We start from the raw sequence: 21,460 nt of genomic DNA on the forward strand, positions 1-21,460 counted from the left end.
TCTTTGCAACTTTACAGATCTTCTTTATGCACCAAGAGCTTGTAACACTCCAAAGAGAAAGGAAAAATTGAAATCGCATCATATGACCCCTTTAAAGAATCTCAATCTTGGGCTTTCAAATATGTTTGTGTAATTAGGCTAAACTTCAAGCTGTCCTGACCTTATACAGCAGGTTGCCTTCCTCCATGAGCTTCTGCAGGAGGATGATGAGGATGTCGGGTTTGGAGGTCGCCATCGCCCAGGCTGCGTTACCTTGAGAGAGAGAGAGGGAGAGAGGTGGAGCGTTACATCAATCTGATCCTGAAAACACAGCTGAGCAGAATAATGGAATTGGCGTGAAATAGAGTTACCTAAAGAGTGTACCTGTTCGATCATAAGGTGACGTTCTGCAGCCTGACGAGTTTTAGTGAAAGCAGTTAAAAGAGAGAAGAATGAGAAACAGAGCAGAAAGAGACATGCAAAGAGAAAATACAGCATCACTCGTCCACAGCAGCCGCCAGACGCCACATGTGCGTCACTTTTACACCAACACAGAGCTGAAGAAAAGCATTTTCATCTTTTCATCAACTCTTAAGTCTCCTGCAGTTCCCTCATGAACCTTAGTCTGGTAAACCCTGCTTGATATTGATGAGCCTGACCTAGGGCTGGACAATAATTCAATATCAATATGTATCGCGAAAGGGCTTTTTTAATAGTGTTCATATCGATATTGGAATTATATCGTATCGACCGAAATTAAGAAATATATTGTGATATAAATTTTGGCCATATCGTCCAGCCCTAGCCTGACCTAGCTTTGTCACGCTCACACTGTTTGTGTATGGGAAAATTTAAATAATTTAAAAATAAAATAAAATTTAAACTTTAAATTTAAAATTATTTTGTTTTACCTGTATGTCATCAGAGCAGGGTTATTTTTGCATCAAGATAATATTTTAGTTTTAAAAAAATATTTAGAATTAGTATTTATTTTTTGTATTTTTATCCATTTTTATTTCAACTTTTATTTTAACACATGAAGAAACTGAAAATGAGAAATGTTGCAACTAGCTGAAATAAAATGTTACGTCAAAGAGGTTCAGCAGACAAAAAAAGAACCTGGTGTAAATACAGCTGTTGCACACAATTTTTTATTTTTATTTTTGCTGTGCAGGAAACTACTTCAGCCACTTTCATTTTAGTTTTGATGATTATGATTAGTTGATTATGCATTGTAATTGCTATATGTGAAGTGCAGTTTCTGTGTCATCAGCAAGGTCGACATATAATTTACACATTCAGACTTTTTTAATCACAAATCACCTTTTCATGTGTTTCATCAAAGTGTTATGGCATAAAATGACTTTGGATGTTATAAGTTCTGAAAGTAAGATTCATACACAAAGACCATGATGCAGTATGATTGTTTTTGTGCAGTTAAATCAGCTCAAGTCAGTGGAAACAGCTGGTTCTGAGAAAGGCTGAGCACCAGCAACACACACACACACACACACAGAGCAGGGTCTGTGATGTAAGAGCTTCAGGAGGAAAGATGTGATTGGCTAATGAATATCACATGCTCATGTTATTGATGACAAATGCTCTGTTTCAGTGCATTAATTCAAAACTCTTCATTCTTTTCACTGTATTTTACTTCTTGCATTAAAACATTTTGAAGCTACAATAACTATTCAGTCAACATCTTCTCTGATTGAAAAAAAACCATCATACTTTTCATTTCACAGCAAATACACAAATATTGATAATATTGCCAAAAGGCAACATTTTCATCCATATGATCCAGGTCTCACCGAGTTTGGCTCCTTTCTTCAGTAAGGTCAGCACCACTGAGGTGTTTCTGCAGCCGATGGCTCGATCCAGCGGCCTCATGCCACTGTAGTCCACATGCTCGATCACAGCCCCCTTCTCAACCAGATAATGAACCTGCAAACACAACACACACGCCTCAAATCATCCGTGAGAATCCGTGGCCAGGATGCTGAAATTACAATGACAAGAAGTAGTAGTTTTATGACAAAATACACTACTGTTCAAAAGTTTGGGGGTCACATTTTTATTTTTATGTAAAAAAAATAATTCAGAACAAATAATAAAATAAAAATATAACGATAAAAATATAATAAATTCAGCAATTAAATTGATCAAAAGTGACAGTAAAGACACAATGTTACAAAAGAGATCTATTTCAAATACTGTTCTTTTGAACTTTCTATTAATCAAAAAATCCTGAAAAAATAAATGCATCACTGTTTCCACAAAAATATTAAACTGTTTTAAACATTGATAATAATCAGAAATGTTTGTTGAGCAGCAAATCAGCATATTAGAATGATTTCTGAAGATCATGTGACACTGAAGACTGGAGCAATGATGCTGAAATTCAGATTCGATCACAGCAATAAATTAAATTTTACAATATATTCACATAGAAAACAGCTATTTTAAATTGTATGAATTTTTCACAATTTTCAGTGTATTTTGAGCAAATAAATGCAGCTTTGGTGAGCAGAACAGACTTCTTTCACAAACAATTAAAAAAAAAAAAACTTTCTGACCCTAAACTTTTGAATGGTAGTGAATAAATAATTTTGACTAATTATACCTTTATTTATGTCCCGATTTATGTTTCCTACAATCAGTTCCTCAGTTGATTAGACAAATTTCACGTTCAACAAAGTAAAAAGAAAATAAATAATATGGGGGGGGTGGCAAATTTTTGGCATCTTCAGAAGCTTGATGCATTTGGATTGAATTAACCCCTGCTTTATGTCATTTACACAAGAGAGTGACATAGAAACATGGAGTGAAGCATAAATACAGAAAGGGATGCGTCCTAAACTAATCTAGAGCACGATTTTTTTGAGATCAAAATTAAAGTGTTATTCTCACTGACCTCACAGTTTTCTGGCTGTGGTGTTTTGGTCATTTTTAACTCCAGCCTTTTGATTTGAGCTCATATGCTTGTTTGTTTGCTGCTCGAGAAACAAACAGGACAGAAAGGAGCCTGAACACCCTCTTTTTATAGCCATCCGAGTAGTGAATAAATAATTTTGCCTAATTATGCCATTATTTATGTCCCGATTTGTTATGTTTCCTACAATCAATTCCTCAATTGGTTAGACAAATTTCACATTAAACAAAGTAAACAAAAAAAAAAAAATAATAATATGCATCAAAATAGATGCTAAGTTTGCCAAACAGCAGAACAAAACGTCCATCACATAACTTTCCTTGAACTCATATACAGTAATTCTGCATCCAGTTTGTTAATTCAATCCAAATGCATCAAGCTACTGACTATAATATGGCAAAAATTTGCCAAAAAAACCCCAATCTCTCTCACGATCCAGTGCATCAGTCCTGCGACTTCACACATCAGTAAGGTCCCTGTTTGACCTTCGTTATTCACTCACGATGTCTGCGTCTCCGTAGAAAGCAGCCAGGTCCAGCGGAGTGCGTCCATTCTTGTCCGAGTGGTCGATAACCGCACCCTTCTCCACCAAAAACTGAACAACGTTCTTGTGTCCTTTTAAACACGCCCAGCTGAGCGGCGTTAACCCTTCCTTATCCAGCGACGCTAAAGAGGCACCTGGGAAAAGCAGAGGATGTTTGCTGGAAACCTGACACTTTTTTCACTCTTTATTCTTTGTTGCATTATAAACGGCAACAACTGCAAAAGATTGTGCTGATGCATTTGTGCACGTCCCTCACCTTTAGACAACAGGAAGTCGGCCGTGCTGAGATGCCCCTCACATGCGGCCACCATCAGCAGTGTCCGGCCCTGTTTGTCACTTACATTCACATCCGCCCCATGCTGCAGCAACAGATCTGCGATCTGAAAGAGAGACGTTCCTGCATTAAACATCTTTTCTGGAGATGTTTGAGTTGTTTGGGTGTTTTGCAGCGTCGCACCTGCCAGTGTCCCTGTCGGACTGCGCAGAACAGGGCACACGCTCCTCTCCTGTTCACCTGCAGAACCTGCGCCCCCCGCTCCAGCAGGAAGCTGCACACCTCCATCTTCGCCCGTCCTGCAGCCGCAGTCAGAGCTGAGAGAATAAAGAGAAATGCAAACACGCATTCTGAGTTTTCATTGAATGTTACATGCTATTATAACTCAATATTAAATAGTGGCACATATAATGCATGTTTATAGTTGCAGGTGTGATTTCACAAAAAAGTACAGTAACCATTTTGAGTTTATGATGCATCCAGGGTGCTTTATTTAGAAAATTTTTCATAAAAGCATATAGAGGAAAATTAATTATTTATTGCTATAGGAAAACTAATATAAATAAGTAATCAATCAATACTAAAATATTTACTACGTACAAATAAATTAAATGAAATAAACCAATAATATAACAAATTAAATATTGTTTATTAATTATGAATAATAAATTAATTACTACATTTATTAATACATTTATATATACAATTAAATGTGATATATTAACTAAATTATTCAACTTAAATTGATTAATAATAAATTAAATGATACTGATTGTACATAAAATAAAATGTACAATAAAATCTAATTTAATAATAAATTAAGTAATATTTAATATTATGTATTAAAATTATATATACAGTATCTCACAGAAGTGAGTACACCCCTCACATTTTTGTAAATATTATTGAATATAATAATATTATAATAATTAGAAAATAAAAATAACATGAAATAATACAAAAATTAAGTAAAAAACTGCACTAAGAAGAATCTCATAATGAAAGTAATTATGATATAATGTGACCACAGCATAACTGTATTTTGTTTACGGTTGGCAACTTGATGCATTAATATTCAATATGTATCATGGGTGTGTATTAATCTGCGTTTTACATTTCATCCAATCAGAATATAGCACTGGAAATATTAGTTTTATAATCCAAAATTTTCATACAGTACTACTAAATAATAATTATACTAATAATATTATAAGGATAGTAAAGGCTTTGAAAATTCCAGCCACAGAATCTGACTGGATCCCTCACGGATCATTAATTAGACTGTGTTCTGGTCGTCTAGTGGTCACATGACTAACAGCTCTCTGCGGTCTGAGCAAGATTAAAGGACACACGGCCGGAGCCACAGCATCCATTTAGAGAAGCTGCCTGAGCCATTAGAGCAGGGGTGTCCAAACTACGGCCCGCGGGCCATCTGTGGCCCACTATCACTCCTGTGGCGGCCCGAGAGGTATGCGGCCCCTCACTTAATGTGGAAAACTTGATGCGGCCCTCGAGTCAAAAAGTTTGCCCACCCCTGCATTAGAGAGACGTCTTCAAGAAGCACAACATCCATCTGGACCCAAGGGAGTGACACAGAAACATGGAGTGAAGCATAAATACAGTCCTAAACTAATCTAGAGCACGATTTTTTAAGGGGCTTTTGAGATCAAAATTAAAGTGTTATTCTCACTGACCTCACAGTTTTCTGGCTGTGGTGTTTTGGTCATTTTTAACTCCAGCCTTTTGATTTGAGCTCATATGCTTGTTTGTTTGCTGCTCGAGAAACAAACAGGACAGAAAGGAGCCTGAACACCATCTGAGTCTGTGCATGCCCACAAACCCTACAACAAACAACACTGATCATTCACAGCTCAAGAATATGTCTGGACTACATCTGACTTCAAAAATAAGAATAATAATAAAAAACCAACAAATAATACTTTGTAACCCTTAAGTTATAACCCTTTTGTAATTTATAACCGTTGCGCTGTGCTGAAAATCCTTTACCAAATTTGCTGTTCCTAGTCAAAAATGACTGGCATTTTCAAAATTGCTCGTAAATCTCTCATTATACTATAATGTTACAAATTCTTGGATGCAGTCTTTTTATCAGCTTGTTTTCTTTCAATTGGCACAGGTTTTGTTTTTCTTTTTGGAACTGATTGATCTAAGCTCATGCACCTGAGTTTCTGAGTGAAAAAAGCCCAAAATTATCCAGAATATTTGTGCATTATTAATGATTAATATTGGACATGTTCACTCAAAAACTGAGGTGCATAAGCTCAGATCATTGAGGCCTATGATCAATCAGTTACAAAAAAAAAAAAAATACAAAACCTGTGCCAGCTGAAATAAAACAAGTTGACAAAAAGATTGAATCCAAGATTGGGTAATAATATAGTATAGTAACAAGACATTTTAAGTAATTATTTTTTGCATGGTCATTTTCGACTGGGAACAGCACAAGTGTAACAAGTTGGGAAAAATACCCCAAATAAGTACAAAAATTATTTTTGGAAAGTTGTTCTACCCTGTGTGAGTCAAGTCAGTAAGTTTTAGTCCAATGCGAGAGCATTAACTCTCATATTCTCATTATCGTAATGTGTATTTAGCTCCAACCCTAATCAAACACCTGAGCAAGCTCATCAAGCTCTTCAGGATCACTAGAGAATCACAGGGAAGTGAGTTTGAGGACCAGATTTGAGGAACCCTGTTTTATATGAATGTTTTGCAGAGCAGATCTAATATTCCACAGCGGCTCTTAGCTCAATGCTAACAGATCTATCTGTGTGTGTCTGACAGCGCAGCTCATCCATCAGACTGTGAAGTGACAATCAGTTCTGACGTCAGTCTGTCTTCAGTGAAACCAAACAGCTTTAACATGGACGTCCCATCTGGGACTGTGACACAGCATCTGCTAACCTGAGCAGAACCATCTGCAGTCTGGATCCACAACAAACATCTGACACACATCAAAGATCTCAAATCAGAGGAATCCAGGAATCTCTGATCTTCTGACATAAAAGACTTCACTGTGCTGTGAAACACACAGATCCATCCATCCATCCGTTCATCCATCTGTTGGTCTATCCATCCGTCCGTCTATCCGTCTGCCCATCAGTCTTTCTGTCTATCCACCGGTCCATTTATCTCGTCAATCCATCCATCCGTCTTGTCTGTTCATCCATCCATCCATCTTTCTGTCTTTTCATCCAACCATCTGCTCATCCATCCATCCATCCATCCGTTCATCCATCTGTCTTTCTGTCTTTTCATCCAACCATCTGCTCATCCATCCATCTGTCTTTCTGTCTATCCACCCGTCCATTCATCCCATCCATCCATCCATCCATCCATCTTGTCTGTTCATCCATCCATCCATCCATCTTTCTGTCTTTTCATCCAACCATCTGCTCATCCATCCATCCATCCATCCATCAGTCTGTCAGTCTATCTGCCCATCTGTGCATCCATCTATCTTAGCAACAACCTGAAAGTCCTAACATCCATTTAATATCTTAGAAACAGCATCACAACTTTATCTGATGACAGCACATAGTAATTAATTAAAGAACAATTGAGAATTAAAGAACATATGTCAAATTAATCGAATGAAGGACCCTCTGCAATCAGCGGAATAAAATTCAGCCACACATTTCAGTGCATCATCATGTTTTCACTAAAAAAGCATTCAGCAGGACTGTAGCTTCAACAATGAAGAAACACAATTATGGGCTTGATGATCAATGACAAAAACAAACGCCCAGCACACTGACGAAGTTTACTCAGGGACATACACATCTGAACAGAAGAAAACCCAGGAGTTACTCCCAAAGCCTTTTATAATGGATCCGCTGAATCCAGAGTGCTGGAGAGGGGAAACACAAGGCAAAGACGTGTTTGGAGGTCTGGTAATGGAAATGACCTTCATCTGAGCTCTGTTTGTTAGCGGGACCGTGCGGGTTCAGGACCAGAGAGGTTTGATCCTGGTCTGAAGATTAAAGAACACAAGAGCACTCAGAAGAAATGAACATCTCTGCTCTTCTGGTGCTGAAGGGCCGCTATCTGAGCCTAGCCCGTATTTGTCATTATGGGGAATGATTTCAAAGAAATAAATCCATATTGTTTTGTGCACAAGGGTTCAAATTCAGGTTTCCTACTGTATTTTATTACTATTTTTAAGTCATTGATTATTACCGGACTTTAAAAAAATAATTTTACAAACATTAGCACTGTCAAAAAAACAATCTTTAGCCAATAAAATATTTTAGAGCTAAATTTATATTTAGATACTTATTTAGGCCTGGAAATGCATAGTGAAAGGAATGGATTTATTCATTATTATAAAATCCATAAAAATTAAATAAAATATTTTAAGATTTTTTTTCCATGACATGCCTGGAAATTAAAATAATTTACATAATAATTTCTCGAAAGCCGAAGGAGAACCCATGTTTAGTGAGAAAGTATCTTGTTTCAGGTTTTCGGGGGTGAACAGCTGCCTGGGGAAATGCCTGTTTTGCTTTAACACTCTTATCTGTTGAATATCTGTTTGGGTTCAACTTTCTGTAGACTTCCTCAATGCACACACACCACAAACACACATAAATGATGCTGAGATATACATGTATTTCTGTGTGGCCTCGTGATGAGGAACCAAAATATGCTTGACATCTCTGTACGATAAATCATACTGTAGCTTTCTATCTCAAAACTCCTCCTCAGGGAAAACAGAGCTCTTACTGAACCTAAAACTACAAACTTCTAGAACTTCAGACAGATGAATGCATTTAAACACATGACCACCCACATACAATGCAATGCAAGTTGCACCATAAATGTTCCATAAGTACCAATTAAATAATAAAACATTCATCATAAAAGGCCATTAAAGTGACGATGCACTTATTAGCCCAAGGTCTTGTATTTATCTTTCGCCGGTCTTTAAACTGCTTAGATGCACAAAGTTAGTTTTGAAGAGTCAATCTCTTCAGGATAATTCACTTAATTTCTCCCTCCATCTACAGATGCATACAATACAGCAGTTTCTCTTCCTTTACAGTGGCACATAACGCCAGTGAAGGTCACACCGAATGCGGAGCCGTGTAATTAAATGAGATGAGTGCCCACGTCTGAACTTAAAATTCAAAAAAAATTAAAAAAAGTAAAATTTGTAATTTGATATTTGATATTTAACACCACCCACTAAAATATTTAAAGTACCATTTCCATGGTCATGCAATGTCTGATTTTAAAATAGTTTTAACAGGATGAATTTTGAGGTTTTTAAGCTTTTAATCTTCAATGATTGAAAAGAAAAAAGGCAATAAAAACACCAAAGTGTAAGGCAATTATCAAACTCTGATAAAATGTTTAATTTTCAAATAATAAAAAAAAGAAGACATTTTAACATGATTTGTTACATTTAACAAGATATTTGCAGATTTTGAGCCACCTTTAAACAGGACGAAAATACTAAGACCATGCAGCCTTATCCCATAGCTTGTTTCTGATGATGTATTTTCTGACAAAACATCTACAGACACCCACAATTAATTCACTGTAAGCTTCCCACCAACTGCAATTCTGACTCCTAATGGAACTGAAATAATGGCACGGTGAGAGACGAGAGATAAAAACATGAAAAAGAACTGAACGTACCTGTTTCGCCCCACAGTGTGTCGTGGACATCAATCTGCACCTCCAGTTCATTATTCAACGTCAACAAGCCTTCCAGCACCTGCCAAAACACCAGCTCACATCAATCAAACAATATTAGAACAGAAGAGCAATGAAGAATCCGATACGGGCTGAAAGCAGGGTCATTAACGCCATGTGTGGATAAAACCTGGCTTTGCTGAAGTTACTCTCCAGTGGCTGGGAATTTAATGAGGAACTACAACATGTTACATGATGTTATAAAATTGATTTTAAGAATGTCGCTCAGAGTTATTATATTTAACTAAAACTAAACCAGAAAAAACATTTGTGCTACTTGAAATAAAATTGCTAAATGAAATTAAATATTAAAAAATGTATGTTTTATAATATGTAATATATATTTTATTTCATCTGTTCGCCAAGGCAACATTTCACATTTTTAATAAATAAATAAATAAATACATACATTTAAAAATAAATGAAAACTTTTAAAATGATAAAAACACTAATAAAAGTGACAGAAACAACAAAATTAACATTAAACTAAAATGATAGAAAACAGAAAATATAAAAATAAAATCTAATAAAAAATATTAACAAAAACTATAACAGTATATCAATGTTTCTAAAATAACACTACCATTGCTAAAGTGATTTAAATTAAAATCATTCACGCTGGGTCCAAAAACAAGGAAAAATGCAAGGAAAAAAATGAAATGGTGTCATAAGGACAAAGAAATATATTTAATAAAACTAACAGTTTCATGGCTGGTTCATTTTCTCATTTGAGCCACTACTGGCAAGATTAACAATAACTCTCGACTATCTGGGTCGATCGACAGGAAGTTGAATGAATAAGTTCAGACTGAAGCGCTGATGCTGGAACAAAATCAACACAAAACAAAACACGAGAGCTTTTTCCCTCCGTTTCTTCATAGGCTCAAACAGCTTGACCTTAGAGACCAGCGTGTTGCTATGGCTGTTCTTCCATGGCAACCGCATCCTTACAACATCTAGAAGATTTATTATACTTCAAGGCCTGAGTCTTGAGTTCACTGCACATACATCCACATAAACTCCTTTTATGCGTGCAAATATGTGAGCCTGTGTATGTGGATGCACTAGGATCAGAAAATAACCAAGACTTAACCACAAATTACACCGATGGTGAAGGAAATGTCTCAGATACAGTGATAAATTCTGTGGGTTTAAAAAAACAACAACATTTGACATATTTCGTAATATATCAATTTTAATAATAGTGTGGTTGTTTTCACACATGCTACTGTCAGAAAGTTAAAGTGGAAAAAACAAAACAAACTAAAATCAGCTCTGAAAACACTGTATGTGAAGAAAACATCCACAACAACTACCAAAAAGTGAATAAATCAAATCTGCTGCTATGGTTGTCAGTATAGACCTGTATATTCATACTAAACTGTATTCTAACAGACGATTTATTGTGCATTATTTACAGCTGCTTTTGTATGTGATGCTGATTTGATTTTATAAGTACCAGATGCAATTTTTCAGATTATTTATTATTAATGAACTCAACTGAAGCATTTGACACAAATTTGTGACACACTAACATGTTTTTAGGTGGTTAGAAAAACAATTTGTCCTCATAAAAGTTAAAAATGCCCCTGTAAATATTGCACCATAATAGAAAAGTGTGTGTGTGAGCTCACATGAATGTGCCCCATACTGCAGGCTGCGATGAGCCCTTGCTGCAGGGCTTTGTTCTTCAGTTTCAGGTCCTGTTGACCCTCTGTGCTCCAGCTCAGCTCCAGCAGACACTCGATGACCTCTGAATGACCCCGCAGGGCCGCATGCACCAGCGCACACTGGCCGCTCTTGTCCACGTGATCCACCTGACCACAAACCACAACATCAGCACTGGGTAAATGAATCAATATGCACGCAAGTCTAGTTCTGAAAGGAAATACGTCTCAAATATTAGTCTTAGGTTAGAGTTATTGATCAAAACGGACTCTGTTCACTTTCTTAATACCAGGGTTATTATAGTTAACTAAAACTAAAACATATTTACATTACTTGAAATAAAATAATATAATATAATAACATTTCTCATTTTCATTTAGTTTAACTTGATGCACTAAAATGAACTAAAACTAATAAATAATAATTAATAAAAACTATACAGACATACTTAAAATAAATTATATAAACGACAAAACAGAATGAAATTACTAGAATTTTATCGCCGAATAAAGTGAAAACAGGAAATGTAAAAGTAAAATCTAATTCAAAATATTAACAAAAACCATAATAGTAATGAAATTATACTAAAATAACACTGCTTTATACACGTTATTGTCAATGTTTCATTGGTGCATATTATTTCCAATGCCACATTTGCAGATTCAATCAAATGAATAGATAAAATAAAGTCCTGTCCAACTATTTATTTGTTAAAACATCTTGTTTCACTCAAAAAGTAAAATGGATTGTTAATGACACTTCATGTTGACATTTTAAATTATAGTTTAATTGTAAATACGAATCATACAAAATGCTCATAAATTAAATATATTTGTAATTATATTTATAAATGAATTTAAGTATAAATATATATTATAAATACAAATGTATGCACCACTAGAATTTTAAAGTTTTTCAAGTCTCTTCTGCTCAACAAGGCTGCATTTATTTGATCAAAAATACAGTAAAACAGTAAAATTTGTGAAAAAATGTTTACAATTTAAAATAACTGTTTTCTATTTGAATATATATATTAAAATGTAATTTATTCCTGTGATCAAAACTGAATTGTCAGCATCATTACTCCAGTCTTCAGTGTCACATGATCCTTCAGAAATCATTATAATAATACTTATTATCAATGTTGGAAACAGATGTGCTGCTTAATATTTTATTTATTTATTTGGGAATTTGTGATATTTTTTCAGGATTCTTTGATGAATAAACAGCATTTATTCAAAATAGAAATCTGTTTGTTTTTTTAACAATGTAACATATTCTTGGCAAATAAAAGTATTCATTTCTTTCAAAAAAGAAAGAGAAAACACGTACTGACCCCAAACTTTTGAAGTGTATTGTGTATATATACAAAATATTTTTATTTTAAATAAATGCTGTTCTTTTTAACTTAAGAAGGTATCTGAAAGTCCAAAAAAATATCTATATATCTGCACTGACCTTGGCTCCTCTCTTACAGAGAAGACCGACCAGCCCCAGATGCCCAGCGGCCGCTGAGTAACACAAGGAGCTCATGCCGTTCTCTGAAACCACATCCACGTTTGCTCCGAACTCCAGCAGCAGGCTGACCGTTTCCTGATGGCCCAGGTGAGCCTGGACGCAGAGGACCGGAGCGTTGTTCAACACCTCCGTATGATAGTTGACATTTGCTCCACCCAGCATCAGCAGACGGCTCACCTACAGACAGATACCAGACAGTTTAGAGACTGACAAATGATGCTAGAGAGCTCAAACTGAGTCTGAATCAAGAGCAAGAGACATCATTCACCATTCAAAAAACCAAACCAAAATCCCTAAAATCGAGTGATTAGAGCTGTCGGTTGTCGTTTATCTTCCTCCAGCCCACACATTGTGTCTTTCTTTGTAAAACAATGCCTCATCCTGTGTTTAAAGTTCACTAAGAACAAACTGCTGATTGGTAAAGCATGCTGATCACAGTTCACGGGCTCATTAAGTGCTCCGGCGCGCGGCAGCACATTGTGTCCCAGTCATTAATCAGCCTGGATTCTGCTTTTGATAAGTGTATGAACAACAAACGTTTAATCAGCAGAGGCTGCATGGCCCCAGAGGCCTGAGAGCGCCTGGAAATGAAATTTGCTTTATTTACCAAAACCACATGAGAATGTTTAGATACCACCTTGAGAAAGAGAGAGAGAGAGAGAGATGGAGAAGAAGAGGCGAATGATAAATACAAAATACAGCTGCATGCAGCAATTACAGGCCAAACTCCACTAACATTCACTGAAAGCTATTTAAAGAGTTCAAGGACGACTTATTTACTCTGAGAAGAGAGAAAATCTGTTAACTGTTTGTATAAAGTGAGTTAGCAGAAAGTGAAAACACCATGTTTAATCAGCACAAGACGAGGAGAGAAAATAATTAGTTCAAAGGTTATGAGCCAAAAAATAAATCCATCCATCCATCGCTGTTTATTCATGACCGGCCTGGAGGGGAAAATAAATGAAAATAAATAAATAAATAAAATTTTAATTGTGGCAGTAGATAATTTATATATAGCACTAAAAATGAAAACTATTTTAGGATTTTTATTTTTGTAGATTTTTTAAGTTTTATGACATTTAAGCAAATTTGTTCTCTCCAAAATTCCAAATAAAAGCAATACAGAACTACAAATACTTTTAACATGTAGCACATACAAAACTGTAACACACAAAAAAACCATACAATAATTTGTATTTATAATATTTATACATATAATAGTATCTACTGTACTGCCTTTAATTTATGTTGATTCATATAAAACACTGTATTACAGTAGATTTATTAATTTAAAACTAAAAAAAGTGGACGCATTATTGCAATTCTGATTTGTAGGGTAAATGTGCTTAATTATTATGAAAATGTTATAATGCAAATCTTAATTCACCCCAAAATAATCTTCTTGGAGTGAAATGCCAAATAAATAAAAAATATAATTTCTTACTTTTTATTTGTTTTATTTGTTTTCTGTTGATTTTGGAGTGAAATTTTAAACAAACAAACAAATTGTATTATATATTATACAATATTATTCATTTTCTACTTTTTCTGTTGATTTTGAAGTGAAATGCAAATAAATAAATCAATATTTATATTTGTTCATTTTCTGTTGATTTTTGAGTGAAATTCTAAATAAAAAAATATTATTTCTTATTTTTATTTCCTTTTTAGTGTTGATTTTGGAGTAAAATAAATAAATACATGTATTATTTATTAAATTATTTTCTGTTAATGTAGTGGTTAAATGTGATCTGGATGGAGGCCCCCCCCCCAAAAAAGAAAGAGCAGCACATCAACCTGTGCTGCGAGGAAAAACCACGAAGGACAAGTGGAGGATGTTATGAATGTTATAGATCAGGATGAAAATAAAATCACTTTGGCTTTAAAGGTGACATATCATGAAAATCTGACTTTTCCAGGTTTTAAGTGCTATAATCAGGTCTCCGGTCCATCTATCAACCAAGTATTGTAAAAAGGGGCATAATATGTCTCCTTTAAACTAAAATCCATCATTCCAGCTGATAATTGCTCTGGAGTCTCAGTACAGCATTCGTCCTGTATTACACAAGTCCAGCTCAGAGGAATCATCTGGACGACTTTACTCTTTAAATGACCTTTAGATTATTAAATTAACACTGAATCTAAAAGAGTTTGATAATTACTTAAAATGCCAAGTCTTCTTTTCAGCATTTATCTTTTTATAATCTTCAGATCAAATCGATGGAGTGAAGTCATGCAGCACTAATCTGACAATTAACAGCGGATTTTAAAGTTTGATCAATACAGACATAACCATGACACTGTTTTGCATTACAGTAATGAGAAACTGTCCTCAATGGTCTCGAAACCTGCTGCTATCAAACTAATCAGCGCCCGGGTCATTTCCTTTTCATTAAATACAGGAAGTCACTGAAATCCATTCACGTGTATTATATACACATATGTGTACACAAAACCAGTCTTTTTTTTCAAAATTGAGATTTATACATCATCTGAAAGCTGAATAAATAAGCTTTCCATTGATGTATGGTTTGTTAGGATAGGACAATATTTGGCCGAGATACAACTATTTGAAAATCTGGAATCTGAGGGAGCAAAAAAATCAAAATATTGAGAAAATCATCTTTAAAGTTGTCCAAATTAAGTTCTTAGCAATGCATATTACTAATCAAAACTGAAGTTTTAATATATTTATGGTAGGAAATTTACAAAATATCTTCATGGAACATGATCTTTACTTAATATCCTAATGATTTTTGGCATAAAAGAAAAATCTATAATTTTGACCCATACAATGTATGTTTGGCTATTGCTACAAATATACCCCAGCGACTTAAGACTGGTTTTGTGCTCCAGGGTCACATATTAATGAATAAATGAAGTGATGTGTCTGAACGCTGGACTTCAGCAGTCCTAATGATGACATCTCATTATAACCAGTTGCACAGGAAGCTGTAATGTCATTCAACAGGGTACATGACTTGTCGTGGGGTCAAAGGTCAGCGAGAAACTCTACATTCTAATTGGTTCTCTATGAGTCATCAGTGTAGATACAGTTACGCATCAGCAGCAGGTATTATATGAGGAAGACAGCTACAGACAGTCTAAAAGTAACATTTTGAAATGTCTATGGAGAAAATGAATGGGGAAAAACATCTGGAAGCAAGACTATGTGCTGACCTTGACATTGGGTGTGTAGAGGTTCCTAAGGGAAACCAAAGCAGCAGAAAGACCATCAGTACTACAGCTGATCCATAAGGCTTGAAGAACACTGGACGACACACCAGTCTTCTTACTCAGACCCTTCAAAAGAGCACACACAAATACAGTATTGCCAATATTACATCATAAATATAAAAATCATTATTACAGATGCACACTACCGGTCAAAAGTTTGGGATCAGTAAGACTTGTAATGTTTTTTTAAAGAAGATAAGATTAATTTCAGAAAAAATGTGCGATTAATTAGTAATTTTTTTAATCGATTGACAGCACTAACATATTTGTAATATAATTTAAATACATAAATGTATATAGACATAAATTAATAAATACATACATAAAACTGCTCCACATAAACTCCATCTTTGCGATTGCTGTAAGTTCACTTATAACATGCATTTAAAAATGCAACAGGACATGCCAAGATAAAATCTCTTTGATTTAATAACTGAAAACAAAAAATAAGGCAGCCAATCATTTTTAACAAATAGATAGATGGATGCATCAGGTACCTTGAAGATGTGTGCTTTCAGGATGTGGTGTCCCAACTCCATAGTCTGCTGTCTGTTTAACTTCCCCTCCTGCCTTGACAACGTGAAGGCCATCAGTGCATGTCCACTCCTGCAGAGAAACAGGTGCATTTATGAAGGAATAAGATGAGAAACAGCACTGAGAAACACACTGATTGCCAGATCCAGCTGTTAAAACCCTCCTTCCTTAAACCTGCACAAACTTAATCCTGCTTTTATTTTCTGCTCACTCTTGCTGTTCATCACACAGTATTAATAGTATTATAGCAATTTAATCTATTATTCTCATTCATGTTCTCGATGACAGCCGAAGGGTGAAGGGTGAATTGGAAAGGCCAGTAAGCTTTTTAAAATATGAGACTCTTAACATACTTAGAGTTGTGTTTTTTAACATCAGGTCCTTGACTCATTTGATTGGACTGTCAAAAGTTAAAACCATTTAGATTACAATTAGATTATAAAAAAAGGAAAATATCACTTTTTATTTCCTGGCTTGAGTGGACGCCACTGGCCGAATTAAACATGCAGTGAAAATAAGTGTTTGGTTCACTTTTCATGTCAGTTTCTGCCTTTATAAATTCAGATTTGTTCCACACTTTTAATGAAGGATCAATTGCATGTAATTAAAGGTCAAATCTTCTAATCTCTGAGATGAAACGAGCTTCTCGTGAGGTAAATCTCTGACTAAAAGCTCTGTATAATGTAGTATTTGATGCAAGGCTGTGAAAGCGTCTCTGTGTTGGCGTGCGTTTGGTCCGTCTGGAACGGCGCCCCTGTAAAACACAGGATAAGGATGGAATAGGCTGCTTTAGTGCTTCCCCGGCTCTCGCTGGTGTTAATTAACTGAGCTTCATTAAAAGGCCATGCATGAATGCAGCTGGCTTTGATCAGCACTGCATCTCCTCTACATTAAACTCCTTTCTTTTCTCTCTTTCAGCAGCCGAATAACAAGGCAGGGAAGTCCCTCTTTTTCAGAGCCAACTTTTCTAGTCTGGACCGGGAGAGGGTTCAGGGAGGAGAGTCATCAATAGGATGCCGATGGACCAATCAGAGCGCTTGGACACACCGCAATGAGAACAGGAGAGGAACAGAATTACAGATAAACTGGAGTCCAAGATCAGCATCTCTAGAAAATGAGTAATGAGTGCTGTTTCTTATCCTGTGTTGTCATATTTATTGCAGCAAAAGGAAGTTTCTTTCCTATAACAAAAGAAATCTCTCTCTATATATGTATTTCAGTAAATCAGTATACAAGTTAAAAATATATATATAATTCTAACAGTATAATTTATTCATTAATTTATGCATTACATAATATAATTATAAATTAAATAATTTATAATATGCATTTTAAATTGTATAATATATCCTATTATAATAAATATTATACACATAAACATATACATACATACAGTATACATAAGCAAAAAAGTTACAAATTATAATATGTATATATGTCATTTATATATTAATCAATTATAACGGCATAATTTATTAATTATTTAGACATCAGCCTATTGTAAAAAAAAAAAGATATACTTATGTAATTTATATATCCCCTGAAAAGATCACTACCTTGTCGTGGTTTGGGGGCTTGCGTGTCTCAATGACCCAGAGAGCTATGCTGACTGGAGCCGTGTTCTCCTGCTAGGGCTACCCATGTCAGACAGGTCAAAGGGTAGAGACCAGACTAAAGGCCAAAGTATACTTCGGCCGTCCGCGTCACGTCATTTTCATCATCAGGAGGGCTCGCGGACAGCCGCACACCCCATCCGCGTGCAGGCAATTTTTTGAGACCGCGCAGATGGTGTGCGTACAACAGCGCATGCGCGAGGTGAAAGTTGAGACAGAGCGCAAGTCAAGTAGGTGGTACTGCGCCTGTGTCGAGCTCGTCGGAAGACGGAACGGAACGCGGAAAGTGAAGTATACCCGGGCCTTAAGAGTGATCACTGGCCCTCCAGGTTGGGGGTTGGACAGTGGGCTAACAACCCAGTTCCGGAAAAAGACAGATGTTATGGAAACAGCAACAGAAGAACCTAAAACTACTGGAGTTAATGGGCTTTCAGAGTCATCGCAAGAAACTCAGATGAATGGCAGTGGTGAAAGCTCAAGGGAAGCTACTGCCAGGATGGTGGAAGTCCTGAGCTCCAAAACCAAGACCAAAATATGATTTTGGAATGTGAGGACAATGTATGACACAGGTAAGCTGGCTCAAGTAACATCACAAATGAGACGTTACAATTTACATATCCTGGGAGTTAGGGTAAGGATCAGGAAGACTGAGAACCAGTACAGGAGAAACAGTGTTATACTCAGGAAGAGATGACAATTAGTACTTTGAAGGAGTAGCCATTATCCTTAAGAAGGGTATAGAGAAATGCTTGATAGAGTGGAAACCTGTTAATAACAGACTCATTAAGATCAGAGTGAGAGGGAAGCAATTTAACATGACTATCGTACAGTGTTATGCCCCTACAAACGACAACGATGCAGATGTAAACGACCAATTTTATGAGCAGTTACAAGCTGTGTTGGAGGAAACACCAAGACATGACATGAAGGTTGTGATGGGAGACATGAATGCAAAAATTGGAAATGACAACAAAAACTATGAAAGAGCCATGGGAAGAGAGGGCTGTGGTACCATAAATGAAAATGGGGAGAGACTGATAGAACTCTGTACCACCTATGATCTCGTCATTCCTCACAGAGAGATTCATAAGATGACCTGGTACTCTCCTAATGGAAGGGACAAAAATCAGATAGACCACTTGATGATTAATGGTACCTGGCGAAGATCACTCCTGGATGTCAGAGTTAAAAGGGGAGCCGACGTTGGCAGCGACCACCAAATGGTTGTAGCAACAGTGAAAGTAAAGCTGAGGAAGACAGGATGCAAAAGACCTGGAAGACAAAAACTAGATGTGGAGAAACTACAGAATCCCAAAATACAAAATGCTTTTGTTCTGCAGCTGAAGAACAAATATCAAGCCCTTGCAGATATGGAGGACCACACACAGCCTGAACAACAAGATGTTAACTCCAGGTGGGAACATATCAAAGCAGCATATCTCCAGACCAGCGAAGTATGTCTGGGTACCAAAGAAAAGAATGGATCACAACAGGCCATCAGTACCAGGAGAAAATTGACGAAGCAGCTCTTGGATGCTAAATCAGAGAGACTGAAAGAGCGATATAAGCTGAACTACCAACAAGCAGATAGAGAAGTGAAGAGACTGGCAAGATCGGATAAAAGAGCGTTCATGGATAGCCTTGCAAGCCAGGTAGAATAAGCAGCTAGCAGGGGAAAACAAGGAAAGGTATATAAAATAACCAAGGTAATCTGTGGCAAATATTGTGCAATTAGAGACACACCAATCAAAGACAAAAATGGGCAACTGCTGACATCGGAAACGGAAATTGACTATCGCTGGGCTGAGCATTTCAGTGAAGTCTTGGACAGGCCACCACCAACATCGGAAGCTGACATTCAGGAAGCAGAGCTTGGTCTTGACATCAGTACTGCACCACCAGAGAAGGAAGAAATCATTGAAACCATAATGTCCCTTAAAAACAAGAAAGCCCCTGGACAGGACTATATGAATGCAGAACTGTTCAAGGCAGATCCAGAGCTTGCAGCCAAGATGCTTCTCCCACTCTTTACAGCAATATGGAAAGAAAAAGAGATACCAACAGACTGGTCAGAAGACATCATTGTGAGGATCCCCAAAAAAGGGGCCCTTAGCAACTGCAATAACTGGCGTGAAATAACTCTTTTGCCCATACTAAGTAAGAGCCTAACGAAAATCATAATTGTCATTTACGCATTTGACCAACATCTTAGAGAAGAACAGGCAGGGTTCCGGAAAGGAAGAGGCTGTACAGATCAGATTTTTGTACCGCGGAACATCATTGAACAGTGCACAGAATGGCGGAGGCAACTAAACATCAACTTTGCAGATTTTGAGAAAGCTTTTGACAGCATCCACAGAGACAGCCTTTGGCGCATCCTACGCTCATATGGAATACCACAAGACATCGTCCTTCTCATCAAAAGCTTCTACAACAACTTTACATGTAAGGTGGGAAATAGCGAGCATCGTTTTCATGTGAAGACTGGAGTGAGGCAAGGCTGTGTGATGTCGGCATTCCTTTTTAACATTTCCATCGACTGAGTGATGCGGAGAACTACAGAAAACCAGTCAAGAGGTGTGACATGGACACTCTTCTCTAAACTTTGCTGACGATCTGGCTTTGATCTCCCACACACACCAGCACATACAAGAGACGACATACCATATTAATACATATGGGTGATTCTATAATTGGAGATACATTTGGCATTGCAGAAAGTTAAGAAAAAAAACTTTTCACTAACAGATTTTTTTTTTCAGTATCATATTGAAAATATATTTAATTTTAATAATTCAGTGCTTGCCAAACACAAGTTACTTCCTTTCTTTACTTTGAATGAAAAAACAGATGTCTTTATGGTATTGTTTGTCAACTCTGTTACGGACAAATTAGCCAATGTGTAGAAATAACAATAAATCATAACAGGAAAAATCCTTCTTGTTTCATTAGACAAACAGTCCTTACATTCCATCACTTGAAACTGAGATCAGAATTGTAAAGTAACAGAATTGACAATTGTCCGATGGACTGTGAATTCTGTTACCGCATTTACCTTGGTAACAGAGTTTGACAGTACAGAATTGACAATTTTCTTTCTTTTTTGCCAAAAACTCCACTTGCTAGCATAAATGCTAAGAGCACATGGCACTAATGAAATCATGATTAAAAGACTTTTAAATAACACAAAGTGTGATCAATGAAAAAATCTGTTTTCCTTTTGATATTGTGGTAACAGATTTGACACTTTATAAAATAACTTTTAGATTAAAATATTTTCTTAGAGAGAGAGAGCACATAGACTTTTCAGTGCTTCAGATCTTAACAGTGAGGGAAAGTGACATCATTTCCTGTATCTTACATAGTTGTGGGAGATAATTCTACTAATTCAAAGGCAAAGTATGCTACGGTAACAGAGTTGACGCAAGATTTACGGACACACA

At 36.2% G+C, this 21,460-nt stretch overlaps 1 protein-coding gene across 2 annotated transcripts in view; it reads right to left on the reverse strand.

The window, feature by feature from the left end:
• Positions 1-21,460, reverse strand: part of LOC107663891 (protein TANC1-like) — a 234,819-nt gene that overhangs the window by 7,545 nt on the left and 205,814 nt on the right. For both annotated transcript variants that reach the window (XM_016454294.1, XM_016454302.1), the window contains 11 exons: positions 16,368-16,476; positions 15,814-15,936; positions 12,574-12,810; positions 11,082-11,264; positions 9,391-9,469; positions 3,913-4,046; positions 3,712-3,835; positions 3,414-3,589; positions 1,791-1,923; positions 364-393; positions 161-252 (listed from right to left, as the gene is read on the reverse strand). In XM_016454294.1, the coding sequence (XP_016309780.1) occupies positions 161-252; positions 364-393; positions 1,791-1,923; positions 3,414-3,589; positions 3,712-3,835; positions 3,913-4,046; positions 9,391-9,469; positions 11,082-11,264; positions 12,574-12,810; positions 15,814-15,936; positions 16,368-16,476 (1,420 nt within the window). The remainder of the gene's footprint in view (positions 1-160; positions 253-363; positions 394-1,790; positions 1,924-3,413; positions 3,590-3,711; positions 3,836-3,912; positions 4,047-9,390; positions 9,470-11,081; positions 11,265-12,573; positions 12,811-15,813; positions 15,937-16,367; positions 16,477-21,460) is intronic.

This window comes from Sinocyclocheilus anshuiensis, unplaced genomic scaffold (genome assembly GCF_001515605.1).
Source record: "Sinocyclocheilus anshuiensis isolate Anshui unplaced genomic scaffold, SAMN03320099.WGS_v1.1 scaffold81, whole genome shotgun sequence".
NCBI lineage: Eukaryota > Metazoa > Chordata > Actinopteri > Cypriniformes > Cyprinidae > Sinocyclocheilus > Sinocyclocheilus anshuiensis.